This window comes from Mytilus trossulus, chromosome 6, assembly GCF_036588685.1.
Source record: "Mytilus trossulus isolate FHL-02 chromosome 6, PNRI_Mtr1.1.1.hap1, whole genome shotgun sequence".
In the NCBI taxonomy this organism is placed as follows: domain Eukaryota; kingdom Metazoa; phylum Mollusca; class Bivalvia; order Mytilida; family Mytilidae; genus Mytilus; species Mytilus trossulus.
In genome coordinates, this window is record NC_086378.1 from 27,563,361 (window position 1) to 27,583,888 (window position 20,528).

Here is a 20,528-nt window from a genome sequence, read left to right on the forward strand (position 1 = left end):
AAAATGTTTATAAAGATATCTTATCAAATATATAAGATATCTTATTAAATATATAAGATATCTTATTTAAAATATAAGATATCTCTATTAATTTATAAGATATCTTATTAACTATATAAGATATCTTTTATATAGTTAATAATAGAGATATCTGATTTACTTAATAAGATATCGCCATAAGTTAATAAGATATCTCTATTAGTTTATAAGATATCTCTATTAATTAATAAGATATCTCTATTAGTTTATAAGATATCTCTATTAATAAATAAGATATCTTATAAAGTATGTATTTAAAAGATATCTTTATAAAGAAGTAAGCTATCTTATATACTTTATAAGATATCTTATTAATTAATAGAGATATCTTATTAACTTATCGAGATATCTTATAAACTAATAGAGATATCTTATAAACTTTTAGAGATATCTTATTAACTTATAGAGATATCTTATTAACTTATAAAGATATCTTATAAACTAATAGAGATATCTTATAAACTTTTAGAGATATCTTATTAACTTATAGAGATATCTACGGAAGCCTGGAGCTGCCTTGTATTATTGTTTATAACTAAACCATATATGATAATCATCGCGATAATGTTTTGAATATTGCAATTCGACGCCTTATTTATCGCAATATTTCGCTATATTTAACAACAAGGCACTTTATTTAGCGCAATAATTTTTTATATTTAACAGTAAGAAGACTTAATTATCGCAAGAATTTGCTTTATGTAATAAGACGACTTATTTATCGCAATAGTTTCGCTATATCTAACACTAAGGCACCATATTTAGAGCAATGCATTGCTATATTTGAAAAGAAGAAGCCTTACTTATCGTTATTATTTGCTATAAATAACAAGACGCCTTAGTTATCGCAATATTTCGCTATATCTAACAACAAGACGTCTTAGTTATCGCAATGATTTGCTCTAGACACCTTATATATCGCCATACTAACAAGACGACTTAGTTATCGCAAGATTTTGATTTTAATATATATTCCCACACTTCAGACTGTCTATCAACTCTTGTGTACATTAACCTCAATTTCAATTATATATAGTCTTCTATGACATGTGCTATTGACCAATCACAAGAATTTGCGATCATCCGATGTTCAGTACTTTAATACTTTGAATAAAATCTTTCATTGTATATCATGGATATATATGCAAGTATACAACGTATACCAGACGTTTCTTAGATTGATTTTTTTTCTCTCTCTCTCTCTCTCTTTTTTATAAATCCCTTGTATCTTGTATCTGTATGTATTGGCACAAGCCAGCAACCTGTAGTTTAGTGGTTGTCGGTGGTTCATGTCTCGACCCACAGTTAAGATTTTGTAAATGTTTTTATGTTTAATTTGGCCAGTTGTTTGTGTGTAAATTGTTTCCCACTTTTCATGTCAAGCCTTTTATAGGCGACTAGTCACTTTACTGTATCGTGTTTTGCCATTGTGAAAGTTTCCTGTTGTTTGATCCACTCTATATTTAAATTAACATATATCACATCTCTTTGTTTTTAAATTATAAATCTGACTTTGAAAGTCTTGTTTTCCTGAACAAGCATGACATATTTTTCACTGGGGGTTAAATTTTGAAACAAACAGTCAATCAAATTACACTTTTGTTAATAAAGAGGAAAACCATTTTAAATTTATTCATTTGTTAGGTTGGGAGATAGGAGATTTCATATATGGTTGCCTTGTAAGAGCTGAAAAATAGACATAATTGGCGACATATTAAAACGAATAATAATGCCCTTGTAATATCATTCAATTGTTATCATGTAGTTTGCTGTTATCATGTAGTTAATACTTATGCATAGGTGACTACGTTACCTTCCCCATCCTTGTAACTGCCCTTATTAAATAAAACGTGCAACTCAACTGTGGTTGTTATTACATGGCGTCAGATGTTTTGACGTATTCCACGCCGGAATTTAAGTAACAATTCAATTAATCCTGTCAGCAGTAACGTCCGGAAGATATTTTAGAGAATATTATTGCACAATTTGTGTACAACAGGTGACATTGATCAGTAACAAATATGGCAACCGGGTTTCAGTTCGAACACCCATCATTAAATTGGGGTGCACCAGACGTGTACCAAGAATTTCAAAGATTCAAACAACATGTTGAGTTTACATTCAAGGGTCCCCTAGTTAAGGCAGAGCCTGCTGACCGCGCAGGTTGGTTAGGACTATGGATTGGACAACAAGGACGTGAAGTCTACAAAACTTTTGTGTGGCAAGAAAATGAACAAGACAACCCTGACATAATTCTAGGAAAACTGGAAACATACATCCGCCCTAGGACAAATAAACGTGTAGCCAGATTTAAAGCATGTCAAAGGAAACAGACTGAAGGTGAGAACTTTGATAATTTTGTTAAAGACCTTAGATTATTATTGATGGACTGTGACTATGGAAACACAGAGGATATCTTAATAGATCTAATAATCAGTGGCGTTAAACACTCAAAAGTCCAAGAGAGAATGCTCGACAAGGGCTCAGATTTGACTATAGCAAAAGCTATTGAGATTGGGCAACAATTTGAACTATCACAAAAACAACTCAAAATGATTCGTGGCGAAGAAATTCTACGCGTCAGTGAACACTCTTACGACAAAAAGAAAGATCACAAAGGTACAAAACAACAATACCGTAGACCGCCTGTTAACACTCAAAATAACAATAGACAAGATAAAAGAAGACAAGATACCTATCATCAAGCAAAATGTGGAAATTGTGGAACAACGCATGGAAACAACAGATGTCCAGCAAAAGGCACAACATGTAAATATTGTAAAAAGCCAGATCATTGGTTAAAAGTTTGTAGAAAGAGACTTAGAAAAATCAACATGATTCAAGAAGTAGATCAGAGTAGTTGTGATAGTCAAGATAGTGGAGATGAATTATTATACATATCAACCGTAAAAACCGAGACTTGGCGAAACTCAGAAGATAGATGGATTGTAGACGTTCACATTGGAGACAAAGCACTTCCGGTCAGAATTGACACCGGTGCAAAGTGTAGTATTATTTCCAAGAAATCACTCAATAAATTAGAATTAAAGAGTAAAAAGTTCCAAATTACCGATTCAAAGAAAATACTGAAATCGTACACAGGACACAAGATTCAACAGATTGGTAAAATAAGACTTCCGGTTATATTCAAGGATCGTGAAATTTATGAAACTTTTGAAATAGTCGATATGGAACAGGACAATATTATCAGTGGCGACTTTGCAGAGAGTTTGAATCTCGTGAAAAGAATAGACACAATTGACACTACAGAGGAAATTGCTAAGCCAAATGAATTGTCACATGACTTTCCAGAACTGATAAAAACTTCAGGAACATTACCAGGTGAATATCGACTCACAATAGCTGAAAATGCAAAAGGTGTAGTGCATGCACCGAGACGAATTCCTGCCGCTATTAAGGAAAAAGCGATAACTGAACTTAGAAACATGGAAGAAAACGGTTACATAACAAAAGTTGAAGAACCGACAGAGTGGGTAAGTTCCATGGTAGTCGCACTCAGGAAGGACAAAGTTAGAATTTGTATCGACCCGAAAGATCTGAACGAAGTGATTCAACGTGAAAACTATCCGTTAAAGACAATTGAAGACGTAATACCGTTGATACCAGATGCAAAAGTATTTTCGGTACTAGATGCTAAATCCGGATTCCTACAAATTAAACTAGAAGAACCGTCTTCATATTTGACAACTTTCAATACTCCGATTGGCCGATATAGATGGTTACGCTTACCTTTCGGAATCAAGTCCGCACCAGAAATATACCAGCGTATTATGGATCAGATGCTTGAAGGCATTACAGGAGCTACCGCTATTATAGATGACATTCTTATTGCAGGCCGAAACATGGAAGAACATGACAAAATTCTGAAACAAGTGGTTGAACGTGCAACTAAACATAACTTACGTTTAAATTTTGATAAATGCTTTGTGCGAAAAGCAAAAGTTGCGTACATGGGCCATGTTATCACCGACAAAGGACTTCTACCGGATCCTGCTAAAATTCAGGCCGTAGTCGAAATGCCTGCTCCACAAAACAAGGAAGGTGTTCGTAGATTCTTGGGACTTGTTCAGTACCTTTCAAAGTTTATACCAAATCTCAGTCAAGTGGACGCTCCGTTGAGGACACTATTGAAATCTGATGTTTTATTCATATGGGAATACGAACAGGAAAAGAGCTTTCATGAATTAAAGCGTTTGTGTAGTACAACGCCAGTTCTTGCATTTTTCGATGTTAAGAAACCTGTCGAAATCGAGTGTGACGCTAGTCAAGAAGGGCTAGGCGCCGTTTTAATGCAAGAAGGCCGTGTTATTGCTTATGCATCTCGTTCCTTATCCGAGTCTGAAAAACGTTATGCACAGATTGAGAAGGAGATGCTCTCCATAGTGTTCAGTACTAAGAAGTTTCATTGTTATATTTTTGGGAAGAAAACTGTAATACACAATGACCATAAACCGCTAGAACAAATTTTCAAAAAGCCATTATTAGCAGCACCGCTTCGTATTCAGAAAATGATGTTAAAATTACAATGGTACGACCTTCAAGTGTGTTATCGGAAGGGAAAAGACATGAAAATATCCGACGCTTTATCCAGAGCGTTTTTGTCAGTAGAAAACAAAACTGAAGAAGGAGATATCGTCCAGGACATGATTTGCATGATATCAGTAAGTAAGGACAAATATTCCAAAATACAGGATGCAACGAAATCCGAATTGTGTGAACTTAATGAAATAATTCTTAAAGGATGGCCAGATCTTAAAGTCGAAACTCCGTTTGAAGTCAGAGAGTACTGGGATTCTCGTGATCAGTTATCTGTTCTTGATGGAATTATTTACAAGGGACTTAAAATTGTGATTCCGCCCAGTTTGCGTGACAACATGTTAAAACTCATACACAAATCTCATCTTGGCATGACAAAATGCAAGAAACGTGCTCGAGAAGTAATGTACTGGCCACGTATGAATACAGAAGTTGAGCGATACATTGAAGATTGTGCGCTTTGTGCGTCATATCAAAACCAGCAGCCAGCTGAACCGCTTAAACCTACTCCGACTCCGGATCTACCGTACATGTTAGTTGGATGTGACTTGTTTGACTTTCAGAGTAAAGCTTACATACTTACCGTGGATTATTATTCTAAGTATATTGATGTGTTACCGTTGAATTCAACCAATACTACAGCTATAGTTGAAGCGCTAAAATCCATATTTGCAACACATGGAATACCAACTACATTACGTTCAGACAATGGACCGCAGTTCAGTTCGACCGAGTTTAAGAAGTTCAGTAAGGAACTCGGAATTGACCACCAAACATCGAGTCCACATTTTCAAAGTGCAAATGGTGAAGCCGAAAGATCAATACAAACCGTTAAAAATCTCTGGAGAAAATCTGATGACAAACATTTGAGCCTATTAGATTACCGTACTACACCATTGGAAGGAATTGACTTGTCGCCTTCCCAACTTTTAATGGGTAGACGACCGAGAAATACTCTGCCTGCGTCAAAAGAAGTGTTGAAGCCTAATATGAACAACTCAATGAATGTAAAAAGGCACTTTGACCGCGAGAAAGAAAAGCAAAAGTTTTATTATGACAAACGCAGAGGAGTAAAAGAATTACCAACAATAAATGATAAATGTGCCGTGCGTATGACACCTTTACCCGGCTCAAAGGAATGGAAACCAGGAACTATTGTCAAGCACAGCGACAAACCTAGATCTTATATCGTGCAAAGGTCCGATTCCGGAAACAATCGCTTGTATAGGAGAAATCGTAAACACTTGCGTACTTCTACCGAAACAGCCTCCAAGGACATTAACCGCGAGACAATAAGTGACAATTTTGAAATAGACAATCTACCGAATAGAATCGAGACCGCTCCGAAAGAATCAAATGACAATAAGCTAGAACGCAACGAAGAAGTGAAGAGCTCAGATGTGACAACGACTAAATCAGGAAGGATTGTCAAGAAACCAGAGAAGCTTGATTTGTAAAACTTTGTGAATTAGACTTTTAAGTTTTCTCATATTAGCGTAGAACTTTATGAGCAAGTTTCATTTTTTAGTTTTCATTAGAATAGACTTTAAAGTTGCTAGTTCCGAAATCCGAAATTTTCATATAATGACAATTCAATTTAATTCAATTTGTGAGTGCAATTAGAGACTTTTAAAATTCTTCAATTAGTTTCATTTGCGAGAGAAAGAGAGATGTAATATCATTCAATTGTTATCATGTAGTTTGCTGTTATCATGTAGTTAATACTTATGCATAGGTGACTACGTTACCTTCCCCATCCTTGTAACTGCCCTTATTAAATAAAACGTGCAACTCAACTGTGGTTGTTATTACAGCCCTCTTCCCTTTCCCATCCTCCGAATTCATCTATAAATTTAAACCGACTATCACGAAATAGCACAAAAGTGTTGAAAGTAGAGTTAAACATCATCAGTCACAATCCCTTCCCTAGAATACCTCAACTGGTTGTGTCCGTGTAGTTCATATATTTATCCACAAAAAAAAACCCATTTAAAAACACTGCTCATATTCTAGTATATCTGCATTCATAAATTTATTAATGTAATTTAGACTAGACGACACCATGTTTGTTATGAGCATCTGCCATCTAAACTAACTATATACTAGAGGCTCTCAAGAGCCTGTGTCGCTCACCTTGGTCTATGTGCATATTAAACAATGGACACAGATAAATGCATGACAAAATTGTTGGTTTGGTGATGGTGATGTGTTTGTAGATCTTACTTAACTGAACATTTGTGTGCCACAATTATCTCTATTTATACTGCACTCGTTCTATTTGAGAAGTCAAAATGCGTTGACTGTATATTTCTATGTCATATACAGTCACTGATCTGATATCACTTTTCCTCATGAATATTTAAATAGAAAATGTCGAATAATATTTAATTATTTATACGACATTTTCAACCCGTTCTTATCGCCAATGAATACAACGATGCGTGGATGGACTCAACCTTGTTTCTTTTGCAATTATTGGAAAAACATATTCTATTTGTTAATATTTTTTGTTTGTAACCTATAAATAATTATGTTTTATGCTTATGGTTGATATTTAAGTCCATACTCAAACGATTTCGTTCACCATCGAGTGTGAGTTTCAACAGGTAAATATGTTCATTTCATTGTGCTGTATATTTCTCCGCGAGCATGATATGAGGCCCTTTTAAAGGAGATATTCCCCAATATTTAAATCAAATAAATAACCTTAACGCATTAAACAACTATTGAAAATGTTGTTTTAGATTGCAGTGTAAAGACAATAATAGTGCATTGACTTGACATATCAACTATATAAGGATTCGGCCCAAAACGGGGAAATAGCTCTGCACAGCCTCGCATTTCCCCGTTTCTAAGCCTCATCCTTATATCGTTGATATGTCAGGTCAATGCACTATTATTGTCTATCTATAATGAACTTGGCCCAGTAATAACATTGGAAGATATTTTGTAAAAATTTACAAGAAATTATGAAAATTGATAAAAATTGACTATAAAGAGCAGAAAGATCTTCACCTGATAAACAATTTAACTCTCTGGTTTCAGAGATATAAGCCAAAATATACATTTTACCCCTATGTTCTGTTTTTATCCATGGCGGCCATCTTGGTTGCTTGGCTGGGTCATCGGACACATTTTTTAAACAAGATACCCTTATGATGATTGTGACTTAGTTTGGTTAAATTTGGCCTAGTAGTTTCAGACGAGAAGATTTTTGTAAAAGTTTCGGACGACGGCCGACGCCAAGTGATAAGAAAAGCTCACTTGGCCCTGTGGGCCAGGTGAGCTAAAAAGGAAGAGGCGGAAGACATTTGTCTCCCAAGAACTGCTTGCAGCGAAAAGAACTAAAGAACGAAAAAAATATCAAGAATTCAAGATTTAAATTATTGGTTCCGCATGAATGCACACGGGTTTTAAGGGGATTATGAGAGGTGACCTTAGGTGACACCCTTCGCTCAAAAACAAGATAAAAGTCTATGGGGCGCTAGAAGTACATATTTGCCTAAACCACCAGGATATTCTACTAACACATTTATGCAGTCTGTATGTATGGTGTCTCTGACTGTTAAATGCAGTCTGTATATATGGTGTATGTGGTTATAAGATGTTATCTGTGGTTGTTAGATGTAGTCTATATATGCATGTTGTCTGTGGTTGTAATATGTAGTCTAACTCTTCATATATATAATGATGTCTGTGACAGTTAGTTAAAGTCTGTATATACATTTGTATATGACGTCTGCGGTTGTTAGATTTAGTCTTTACATGGTATCTGTTGTTGTTAGATGTAGTCTATATATGGTGTCTGTGATTGTTAGATTTAGTATTTATATGGTGTCTGTTGTATTTAGATAAAGTCTGTATAGATATGATGTCTGTGGTTAGATTTAATTTTTATATGATGTCTGTGGTTGTTAGATGTAGTTTTTACATGGTATACATCTATTGTTGTTAGATGTCTATAAATGGTGTCTGTGGTAGTTAGATAAAGTCTGTATTGATATGGTGTCTGTGTTATGTAGATAAAGTCTATATATATATATTGTGTATGTAGATATAGGAAGATTTGGTGTGAGTGCCAATGAGACAACTCTCCATCCAACTGTGGTTGTTAAATGTAGTCTAATTATGGTATCTGTTGTTGTTAGATGTAGTCTATATATGGTGTCTGTGGTAGTTAGATAGTCTTTATATGGTGTCTGTGGTAGTTATACGTCTGTGTATATATGGTGTATGTGGTTGTTAAATGTAGTCTTTATATGGTATCTGTGGTAGGCAGATGTAGTCTGTATATAGGTGTTATACCACCAAATCATGGTACGTCGCATCCGGTTGCATACGAAAGTAGGCCTAAACAAATATTCCCTTGAATTTGACAATTGTAGAAAATTAACCCTGCATTTCAATGCACTAAAAATTTTCTGAGTCTTAAATATGTATGTTGGAAGTCTGAAAGCATCATTATTTTTTTATTTGATGGTCTTATAAAATATTTTGGAACGTTCTGGTTACATAGCTACCAAAGCAGGTAACCAGTAAATAACAGTGTAAAAATTGGGTTGTTTACTTCCCGTGTTGGTTACTTTCTTATATGCAATGAAATGTAGCGTGAAATTTTCACTGTATCACTGGAAAGGATTAAACTTTATACATGCAAAGTATTTCTTTGGTTGAAATAAAGGTAAATTCTGTACAATTTTTTTTAAAGTGCCAATTTAACAAAGACTAATAGGGAAAAATCAATGGTGGTATTACACCGATATATGGTGCATGTGGTAGTTAGATACAGTCTTTATATGGTATCTGTGGTAGTTAAAAGTCTGTGTACATATGGTGTCTGTGGTTGTTAAATGTAGTCTTTATATGGTATCTGTGGTAGGTAGATGTAGTCTTTATATAGTGTCTGTGGTTATTATATGTAGTCTTTATATGGTGTCTGTCAACGTATAACAAAAAAGAAGTTGTTTTATATGGTGTCTGTTTTTGTTAGATACAGTCTGTATATGGTGTCTTTGGTTATTAGATGAAGTCTGTATATGGTGTATGTGGTGTTAGATACGGTCTGTATATGGTGTATGTAGTTGTTAGGACAGTCTCACTCTGTATTTGGTTTCTTCGGTTGCAAGATGCATTCCGTATATGATGTATGTGGTTATTAGATAATGTCTATATATAACAAAATAAAAGTAGCACATGTGGTGTGATTGCCAATGACACAAACTCTCTAGGGGGACCAAAACAATGAAGTGTTACAACTTTGAAATCGTATAAGGGTAAACGAGGAGTGTAAACGTAATAGTAAATGTATGTTTTCAATTATTTAGTGACAAGGATTGACTTTTAAAGGTATGCAAAGGAAAGTAATTGCTTTTCATATGTTTATTATTTGCAATCAAGTCTATACGATATGGCAGCGAACACAATCATGATCATGATGTGATGTGATTTAAACCCACTGAAATTAAGCAACGCTGATCTTTATTTTTAACTTGATACTCCGAAAGGTTTTCGTGCAGAAGGACACAGGTCACCATACCAAGTCCCATTAACTAGTACGATTGGGCTGACCAGTATTTTCCTATTGAACAATTACTTGCTTTGAATCGAATGTTTATCCATAGTACGAACATATAATATGATAATTGCATGTCTTTTGCTGGACTTCTGATGCACGCAGTTTTACATTTATTTCAAGGTAGCACTGTACAGTTAGAAAAACATTAATTAAAATTGAACCACAAAATGTTTCATCATCCTCTATTCCTATTTTTCAAATACATTAACCTAACTGTTTGTGTTATACATGTTCAAATGTATCTTTCATAGATTTTATTTTCAAAAGTTAAAAGAGTGAAATATAACTCCTGTTTTGTATCTCCATGGGAACATTTTGCATTAATTTACGTATTAAATTGCAAAAAGAAGGGTGAAAATGTCACATATTCCCCCAAAATTTGAATCAAACTAGAAGTTTAATGCCTTTCAGTGATACCTTTTCAGTAACTATTGACAATAATCTACCAAATGATCAAATAAACAAGAGGCTCTCAAGAGCCTGAATCGCTCACCTAATTTTTTTTGTTTAAATCTCTCATCAATGATTATTTTGGCTTTTCAATTTATTTAAATGTTCTTTGAATCGTCCTATTTTCTTCAAAAGCAAAAAAAAATCATTTTCTCCTATGTTCTATTTTAGCCATAGGAGCTATGTTTCTTGACATACAAGGAAATAAAATATAAAATTTAGACTAGTTACTCTGAAACTCATTTAGCCTAAGTTTGGCTGAAATTGATACAGCAGTTTCAAAGGAGAAGATTTTTTAAAGTAAGTCAACTTGATGAAAAAAGTCTTTAAAGGGCAATAACTCCTTAACGGGTCAATTGACAATTTTGTTCATTATGACTTATTTGTAGATCTTACTTTGCTTAACATTTTTGCTATTAACAGTTTATCTATAATAATATTCAAGATAATAACCAAAAACTGCAAAATTTCTTTAAAATCATCAATTCAGGGGCATTATACCTGCAAAACCAGTTACCCGATTCGGCTGAAAATTTCAGGATAGGTAGACCTTGACCTAATAAATACTTGAACCTGTTGTCTTATTTGCTCTAAATGCTGGAAGTTTTGAGATATAAGCCCTAAAGCTGCATTTGACCCCTTTGTTCTATTTTTAGCAATGGCGACCATGTTTGTTGATAGATCAAAACTTCGGATACAATTTATAAACTAGAACCATAAGGAACATTCAGTTAAAGTTTGGAAGTATTTGGCCTAGTAGTTTCAGAGGAGTAGATTCTTGAAATAGTTTACGACGACAGACAACGACGACAGACGACAGACGACGACGACAGACGACAGACGACGGACGACGGACAACGACGGACGCCAAGTGATGGCATAAGCTCACATAATTGACATGGCTATGCCAGGTGAGCTAAAAATGGGTGTCTCTCCCCCCCATTTTTGTCGCAAAATTAATCACAAAGTTCGTGCAACAAAAAGTTGTAAAAAAAATAACAATAATTGACAAACCATTGCCTGGTTTGGATATGCAAAGACAGACTGTCATACAGACAACAGCCATATTTCATACATTAAATACTCTTAATGCTGACTATGAAGGCTATTTTAAGCATCTTAATCATCAGCTATCCAAAAAAGAATTTTATTGAACACTACCTCTTATATTTGAAAAAGTGACCAAAATACGAATCTACACACCGAACTGTGGAGTGCTACCTAAATCATAGTTGTGGTTTAAATAGGAAGAACTAATGTACATGAATGTCGTGTATTTCCAGTACTTAGTATATCACTGTATTGATCATGAGTTCTTTCTGTAAATGTATTAGTAAAGTGCGTTGCTTTAAGCTTAGTCCATTATTATGCAAATGTATTTTTTTTTAAACAAAATTTGACAAACTCAGTGGCAGATCCAGAAATTTTCATGAATGGGGGCCAATTGAATGCCTGAGTGGGGGCCCGTTCCGGTCATAATTCATTCATTTCCTGTATAAGCAAATACAATTTCTCCCAAAAATAGTTCATGCATGTAGGTTCTCAGATACTATCAGATACAATCTGGCATTTAATTTCAGGTATTTTATAAGAATCATTTGGTAAAACACAAAAACACACTAATACATTTTAGTGTTTGGTACAGGTAAAATTGAGAAAGGAATGGGGAATGTGTCAAAGCGTTAACAACCCGACCATAGAGCAGACACCAGCCGAAGGCCATAAATTGGTCTTCAATGTAGAGAGAAACTCCAACACCTTAATGCGTCCTTCAGGTGGCCCCTTAAAAAATATGTATACTAGTACAGTGATAATGGACGTCATACTAAACTCCAAATCATACACAAGAAACTAAAATTAAAAATCATACAAGACTAACAAAGGCCAAAGGTAGAGTGTCGCTTTGCTACAGTTGAACATAGCACAGTTTAATGCTGAATAAAGGAGAGAACTCTTTTTCTTAGAAATATAGGTAAACATTCAAACAATCTGAACTGTGTCCACACTTGTTTCCCTAGTAAAACTTGACATGTGTTTTCTTTAATAAGTCTATAGATGGCTGCTTGAAGACGTAATATGCAGGTTGAAAAAACATAAATAGTTAAAACGGCTTAAACAGACAAATATGTAACAATAAAGCAACATTAGGTAATATGACTCTAGGCATTTCATTTGCCAGGTTATTTCTATACCAGCTTTTATCTACTGTGTAACTACAATAACAGGCCATAGATACCTTGGAATCGAAAGTGGATAATGGCAAAATCTAACGATTTGTTAGACTTCATACAACCAAAGTATGTTTTATTGTGCAGTAATATAAAAGAATTGACACGAATATTCACCATTCCAATGTTAAGGAAACATTTGAATAATTGGTCTTGCACTGATCTACAAACAGACATAAAACAACATAGATTCAAAGACGTTGAATTAACGAGAGATAAATCGTACTTTAGAAAAACGAAAACCCGCTCAAATCACAAATGAACATTAAATATCTTAAATTGATGCTATAAAGGTTTCTTAATTTTTGTTACGTTCGAAAGATGTGTTTTTCAATACTGCAGTAACCAATCGGCATTGTAATGAGAAACAAACGTGTTTCTCTTCTTCTCGACTTGTTTGTGCATTTACCTGTTTACATTAGCTTCTAAAGACGAATGAAAAGCAGCTATACAGATATTTGTATCTCACTTAATAAGTCAAAGTTTGGTGACTATGTTACGTTGAACGCATTGATCCCATCGATCAGGAAATAAATGGACAAAACATATATACAATTAAGTCTGTCTTATATTCATAACTTACATCTTTGATTGACAATGAGGGTCGGTTAATAACAAATCTGTTTATTTTTACTGGTTTTGTAAATGTTCAGCAATGTTAAATGACGTGTATTGTATCAAATCATATGAATACCCTGAAAAAATACCAAGGGTTTAGACTCAAAGAAAACAAGTAAGATTTCCCCAGTTTTTTTGTTGAATACAAGTAGGTGCAATTTTGGTACTCGGTGCAATTTGGGTACTGTGACGTTATATACCTTCCAAATATCGTGGTTTATGTGAAACCATGCCCCCTTTTATACTCAGTGACGTGAGTGACAGACATACTATATCATACATTGTGTTCCTCTTTAATTTAGCTACACTCTGTCCAGTTCATTACGAATGAAACGGATTGGTTGAGTTGACAGCAAATAAGCCTTGATTTGATTGTACTTAATATTTTGTTAATGTATGACACGTTGAACTCGATGGTCATTTTTATGGAAAAGTGTTTGGTTATTGTAACAGATATGAAAAATGACTGAATGATACTCAGCTACATCATGAAGGAATAGACCAATATGGCATATTTAAATGTGTCGAACTGTTATCAATTTAATGATGACTCAGGCATAGGAAAGACTTGTTAAAAGAAACAGTAGGCATTTATTCTTTGCTATTTATATAATACTAAATACAACAGAACATTTTCATTCAATATTTACATCGATTCTGACAAAAAAGAAGCATAATCAACGAAAAACAAGAAAATTAGTATGTACACATTATGCACTTCAATGTTGTTCTTTGCATCAACAGATCAAATATCTTATGCGCGTATATATTCGGGTCCATATATTCGACAACATGGTGAAATAACAGATAATTATCATGATGAATAAACGTTAAATCTGTATATCTATCGATTTAACAAATGTTGTGATATTACGCCTGATAATAAGTTGAACAGTTCTTTGGCCTGTGTTGGAGTTTCAATGACATCGAATTCTTCGATATCTAAAAACGTGAGAGTATTTATTAATTGTCTAAATTCTTCTTTAGTGCCTCTAGGTAGAACAGCATCCGTGTATATATCTGTTAAGTAATTCAATACAACTATGTCGCACGGCAATTCATAAGAGCAGTCATATTTATCGTAAATAAAAGGTTGGTAGTACATAACGTCAGGTATACCATGTGGACATTCAACATTTCTTTGAGATCTTATTCTGTGTGAATTCCATGATTGTAGAAACATGTCTAAATGTCTCTGAATAAGTGGTAGGAAACAAAACCGTATGCATTCAAGATGCACAGGGTCGGCATTGTTTAGTATACCTTCATCAACCATATCTTTAAACAAATTCCTCCAAAATGTTGTGAAATTTCGCATCAGAAAACTCCATAGCATTTCGATCTTTTGGTTGGCCGTTGATCTTCCTATTGAAACACTTCTATGTCCTGCCATGCTATCATTATGAAATGATCTCAAAGCTATTTGAATACGTTCAACTATAACATTTTCAGTTCCTGCATCCATGCGTACTACCCTTGGAACCCTCTTGCTTGTCTTCAAATACTCAAGAAAATGTCCTGCAACTATACGGGGATTTTTATTTGAACTTGTAGCCTTCAGCCAAAGTATCTTTCTTGAAAAACCGTCGATTCCACCATGGACAGATATTCCAAACGGCTTTAACTTATCATATCCATCGACGTGGATGCAAAAGCTCGGTCCGTTACTTGTGTATCGTGTTCTTGTAAGCCTATGTCTTTGTATCCTTAAAACGCCGTCTCCGTCAATAGCTTTCAAAACTATCCTAACCGTGTGTTGTGAAGCTCTTACGCCTAGGCAGCGAAGTACATTCCATAAAGATCGATAACCTATATTGGTATATCCTGAATTTCTTAACTGTAAAATTTTTGTAACAATATCAGCAATCAACTTTCAACTCCTCTTTTTTGCAATCTCAAACGTTTTTTAATTCTATAAAATGATTTTTCGCTCAGCATTATATGATGTATGTTTAGTAAAAACCCGAGTACTTCTTTTGTTGTAAACGAAAAAATTGTATAGTATACAACTAGTTCGTCTAATGATGCATCTATGTCTGGATATGTAATAGCACTGGCCTTGCAGAACAGGAGAAGAGCAAGTACCATCTGAAACATAAAGGTGTACAACTTAGAACTTTAGACTGCTATTTTATTGCTTTTGTTCCACTGAAATGGTCTTATCCGATGTATAGTAAACTTGGGGAAGATGTTCGGATAGCTTTAAAGATTGGATCAAAATGAATGTATGCAAAGATATTTATCAGTAGATAACTGTAATATATTTTAAGCTGCGACGGCAGCAATTCGCGATTGGATGGTCGCAAATTAACTTTACTGGCAACGCGTTGGCAGAGCCAGTAAATGGGTATTTGCGATCTTCAAATCACCAATTGATGCCGTGAAGCTTAAAATAAATATTGTTATCTTCATTCTTATGAAACTGAGAGAAAACTCAAATCATAAATTTAAAATCTGCCATGCATCGTATGCGCTTGTGTGTACATTATCATAACATCAATTGTCAATTGATGCCATGAAAATTAATGACGTTATCCTATCAAATGGAACTAAAATACTGAACTCCGATGAAAATTCAAGACGGAAAGTCCCTTATCAAATGACAAAACTCATCAAACGGATGGACGACTGTCATATTCCTGACTTGGTACAGGCATTTTCAAATGAAGAAAATGTAGGATTGAACCTGGTTTTATAGCGCTAAACCTCTCACTTGTATGACAGTCGTATCAAATTCCATTATATATATAAAACGATGTACATGTATGAACAAAAAAAGACATAATAGATCAAATAGTCACAATATTGGTATAGCAGTCATACTTGTGTCACAATCTCAAAACAAACAAATATTCAACAAAAAGTCACCTATCAAATTAAAAACCCGCAAAGGGTTGCTAGCGAACTCGTACGAGCTTTCTAAAAACTGTTTTTTTTTCAATGCCAATTTTATAGGTCTTATTTTGAGGTTAATGTTGGAGTATGTAAATGAATGTTAAAATATGCAAATGACTTAAGGTTAATTTTGTTCTACCGAACAGATCATATTGAAAATCTATCACGATGTTACTGTTGATTAAAGAAAGGTTTGTGTGGAAAATTTGGATTGTACTTTCAACCGTTTCTTAATCACAGTTACCTTCTTGACCAGACTAACATCCGCCCCTTTTTATTTTTGCTTATTTCTAACTTCCTCTGTGGTAGGTTTTTTGACATAAAAGTAATAATTAAAAACATTTTAAATTAAACCACGGAAAGTCATGAGCAATACAAATCTATTTCAAATAATTCATGCTCTTAGTAGTTCAAATGTAAAGAAACTGTATTTTTGCTCATTTTGATATGCATGCAAGGTGTAAAAACTAAAGTTGATTATTGTCCTTTCTTCCTTTCAGGCTGAATCGGAACCAAACAATTTATTTAATCTATTTCCCTTTGGATCAGAAAGCACTACTAAAAAATATTTTTTGATGACACATGTAAAATTGTATATGATTTGATATGGTTAACCATATATGCCTGTTATAAACAGGTCGGGAACTCTAGATTTTCTGACGTGAGAATATTTTGCATAGTAAAATGTAGTAACTTCCAAAAACAGAAGGCTGATATGGCCTTAAAATACTGACCAATCGACTCAATAAACTACAATGCATTGTAGGCTACTTCGAGTTTACTATGACTCGGAAACACGTGGAATTAGTAGGAAAACTGTCCACTATTATAGTTTCCCGGACTCTCAGAATAGATGGTGTTGTTCTGTGAATATGTCTAATGTAAAAAACATAACATAATATTCAATTTGCATGTTCAGATTAAAATAAGAATTGTTTACTGGCTTCACGATTCTATTTTCCTTTTCGCCTTGTAAAAGTAGTTGAACTGTTTTTATACGCCTGTCAAAATTTTGACGGACCTATTATGGTATATAATTGTCGTCTGTCCGTCCGTTTTGTTCAGTGGTTTAGGTTGATCTTGCAGTTGCGAATAAGAAATGAATACCCGTTGATAAAGGATGGCAAAGTCCATGTTTTGTTATGGCAAACCCCAAAAAATATAAATTTCAATCAATATATATATGAAATAAAAGGTGCACAGAGGCATTATATTATAAAGAATTTGTGAAAGTTTTATTAAGTGATTACTATATCATGACCCCCACGTTTCAAGTGGGTGGTATAAAAAGAACAGACAGTAGCTATTATGTTAATACCATGAAATATTTACTTACCAAAAGCATTGTTCAGAATGAGGGGTAGCTTCCTTTGAATGTAGTCTTCTCTAGTCAAAAGAATTCATACGGGAGAAAATGGTCTGGTTGATCGGGTGTTGATCATAACGCAAATGGCCGTTTAATGGCTGCTCATGCTACATATGTAAATTGAAATGTGCTATCGCCATAATTATGATGACTTAGCTTTAACTTCCGAAATTTAAAGCGAAAAAAATCGTAAATCGCGTTAATTAAGTGGTACTGTTTTACAGAATAAAATCATCGCAATAACAAAGACGTCTTGTTGTTAGATATAACGAAATATTGCCATAAATAAGGCGACTTGCGGTATATATATAGCAAATATTGCGATAATTAAGTCTTCTTAGTGTTAAATTTAACAAATCATTGCGCTAAATAAAGTGCCTTGTTGTTAGATACAGCGAATTATTGCGATAAATAAGGCGTCATCTTGCAATATACAAAACATTATCGCAATAATTATCAAATATGGTTTAGTTATAAACAATTACACAAGGCAGCTCCAGGCTTCCGTAGATATCTTATTTAATTGGTTATAAAGATATCTTAATTAATATATAAGATATCTCCATAAGTTTATAAGATATCTCTATTAGTTTATAAGATATATCTATTAATTAATAAGATATCTTATAAAGTATGTATTTAAAAGATATCTTTATAAAAAAGTAAGATATCTTATATACTTTATAAGATATCTTATTAATTAATAGAGATGTCTTATTAACTTATAGAGATATCTTATAAACTAATACAGATATCTTATAAACTAATAGAGATATCTTATAAAAATTAAAGATATCTTAATACTTAATAAGATATCTTGTTAAATAAATAAGATATCTTCAAATTTGAATAAATATAAAAACGGCGTGCCATACATATCATTCAGAGTTTTCTAATTTGAATTGTTAAACGTTTTGTTCACTTAAGCCTTTTTTTATAGCATGCTATTCGGGGTGGGGTTAATTTAATGTTAAAGGCGACATATTGTTAGCAACATCTATGGCAATTAGTCTCTGATGGGCAATTGTCTGATTTGCATGCATACCTTCTATAGATTCATTCAATTGAGATTTGATGTGAAGCTATTGTAAGTAAAATTGTTACCCGTTACGACAGAAAAAAAAACAGATGATCTGCAAGGTAAACCATCTGCCACTATACAACGTAAACTGTGTTTCAGCGCTTCATAACGCCGACGAGTAAAGACATAAATTAACTAAAGAAAGCTATATTATATAGACTAGTTGGTAGAGTGGTCTTAGTCGTTGGACACAGTTCACGCAGAATTGCAGCGATGTCTTAGATTCAATGGTTGGAACCCCGTTGGGGGAGAACAAAAAGTCGATAACACAAATTTGTAGATATAGCATTGTTTGGGTGAATTGGAGACGAGGTATGTACATATATATATATTCATTCTGTATTGCTTCAGAAAGGATTAAAAACAAAACGTTATAAAATTCAACAAAACAAATTTAAATTCTCTTACTCGTAAGTGGCTTTGGCTTCAAAATGTCCATATAAGCTGTGTAGATTGTAATGTGATGAGAGATGTTGCTGAGCGGAAGTGCATAATGTTTTGTCAGTCATGTCTCCAGTAATAGCTGAAATGTACTATACAGTTTTTTTTACTTTTACTAATATTTATTTTTTTATTAGAAAAAAATATCAAATGCGTCTAACCAACTGAAGAGGAAATACGTCCACTTAAAAACAAAATACGAAGAAAAAATAAATTACAAGAATTATTATGTGAAAATTACTATTTGTTTTTATATTATTATAAATTCAGGATTGTGAATATATTTTCCGAATCGTTAATCATTGCGAATAATGGTTTGTAACTCACGTGGAATAAATGGAGGGGCGTCATTGGTTCCTGTTGTGCAGCCTGTTAACGAACCCTTTACAAAATTAGCTGGTTCGTTCATGTCCTGAAAGAGACATTGCTTATTTAAGACTATCGTAACCTGATGACCAGCTTCTAAACGAAATTTTCAATGTTTTCATTGGATATAGAGAGAACAAACCCATACACATAACACTAATTAGACCCTGGAATTTAATTTGATTGAGCACTTGATTCGGGAGAGGTTTTTTTAAGCGGGAATACCAGAAAACGGAAGCTGAGTTTTATACAACAAGTACAATTATTCTATATTTCTAGGAATTGTGTATTGTGTGTGTATTGTTTTGTTTTAATTGAATATAAATGTGTGGTAATCATTTCTCACATATATTACTGTCTTTAAGCAGTTAACATAGACATCTGTTAAGTTTTCGCTCTTTAAATAATGAAGCCAACTATAGTTACCTGTACTGAAATCGTACTGAAATACTTACAATCCAGAGTCCATCATAATTGACTTGATCATGGAAAGCCTTAGCATGTGTATACCAGTAATTGCCTGCATCAGGATGAGTAAAGTCAGGAAACACAGTGTTACCTGGCCATACCTATAAAGTGTATATTGAATTTATCAATTACACAGGGGGTGCAACTCGTGAAAAAAGAGGACATGTAATCAGCATTTGTTATCTGCACATCCTAAAATCTTTTGTCCTTTCCGTTCTGTTTGTATCAGCTTTTCAGATCTAATATTATTTTAAACATCACTCCGATGGCTGTATTATTTATTTATTTTTTGGATTTTCAAATATATTGACCTCAACTTATAACACAAACAATACTCATATTCATTTTGAGTCAGAGTGTATATCTGGTCCAGTAAAATTAGCGCTGTCAATGTTATTATTCTGTAGAGAACAAGGTTTCATTTTCTGTATTAGCTGATACTAT

At 33.7% G+C, this 20,528-nt stretch overlaps 1 protein-coding gene across 1 annotated transcript in view; it reads right to left on the reverse strand.

Moving 5' to 3' along the window:
* The window catches only part of LOC134721032 (lysosomal alpha-glucosidase-like), a 38,487-nt gene that overhangs the window by 10,394 nt on the left and 7,565 nt on the right, over positions 1 to 20,528 (reverse strand). The window contains exons 9-11 of the mRNA XM_063583701.1: positions 20,072 to 20,185; positions 19,578 to 19,662; positions 19,218 to 19,332 (exon numbers count right to left, since the gene is read on the reverse strand). Coding sequence (XP_063439771.1) covers positions 19,218 to 19,332; positions 19,578 to 19,662; positions 20,072 to 20,185 — 314 coding nt within the window. The remainder of the gene's footprint in view (positions 1 to 19,217; positions 19,333 to 19,577; positions 19,663 to 20,071; positions 20,186 to 20,528) is intronic.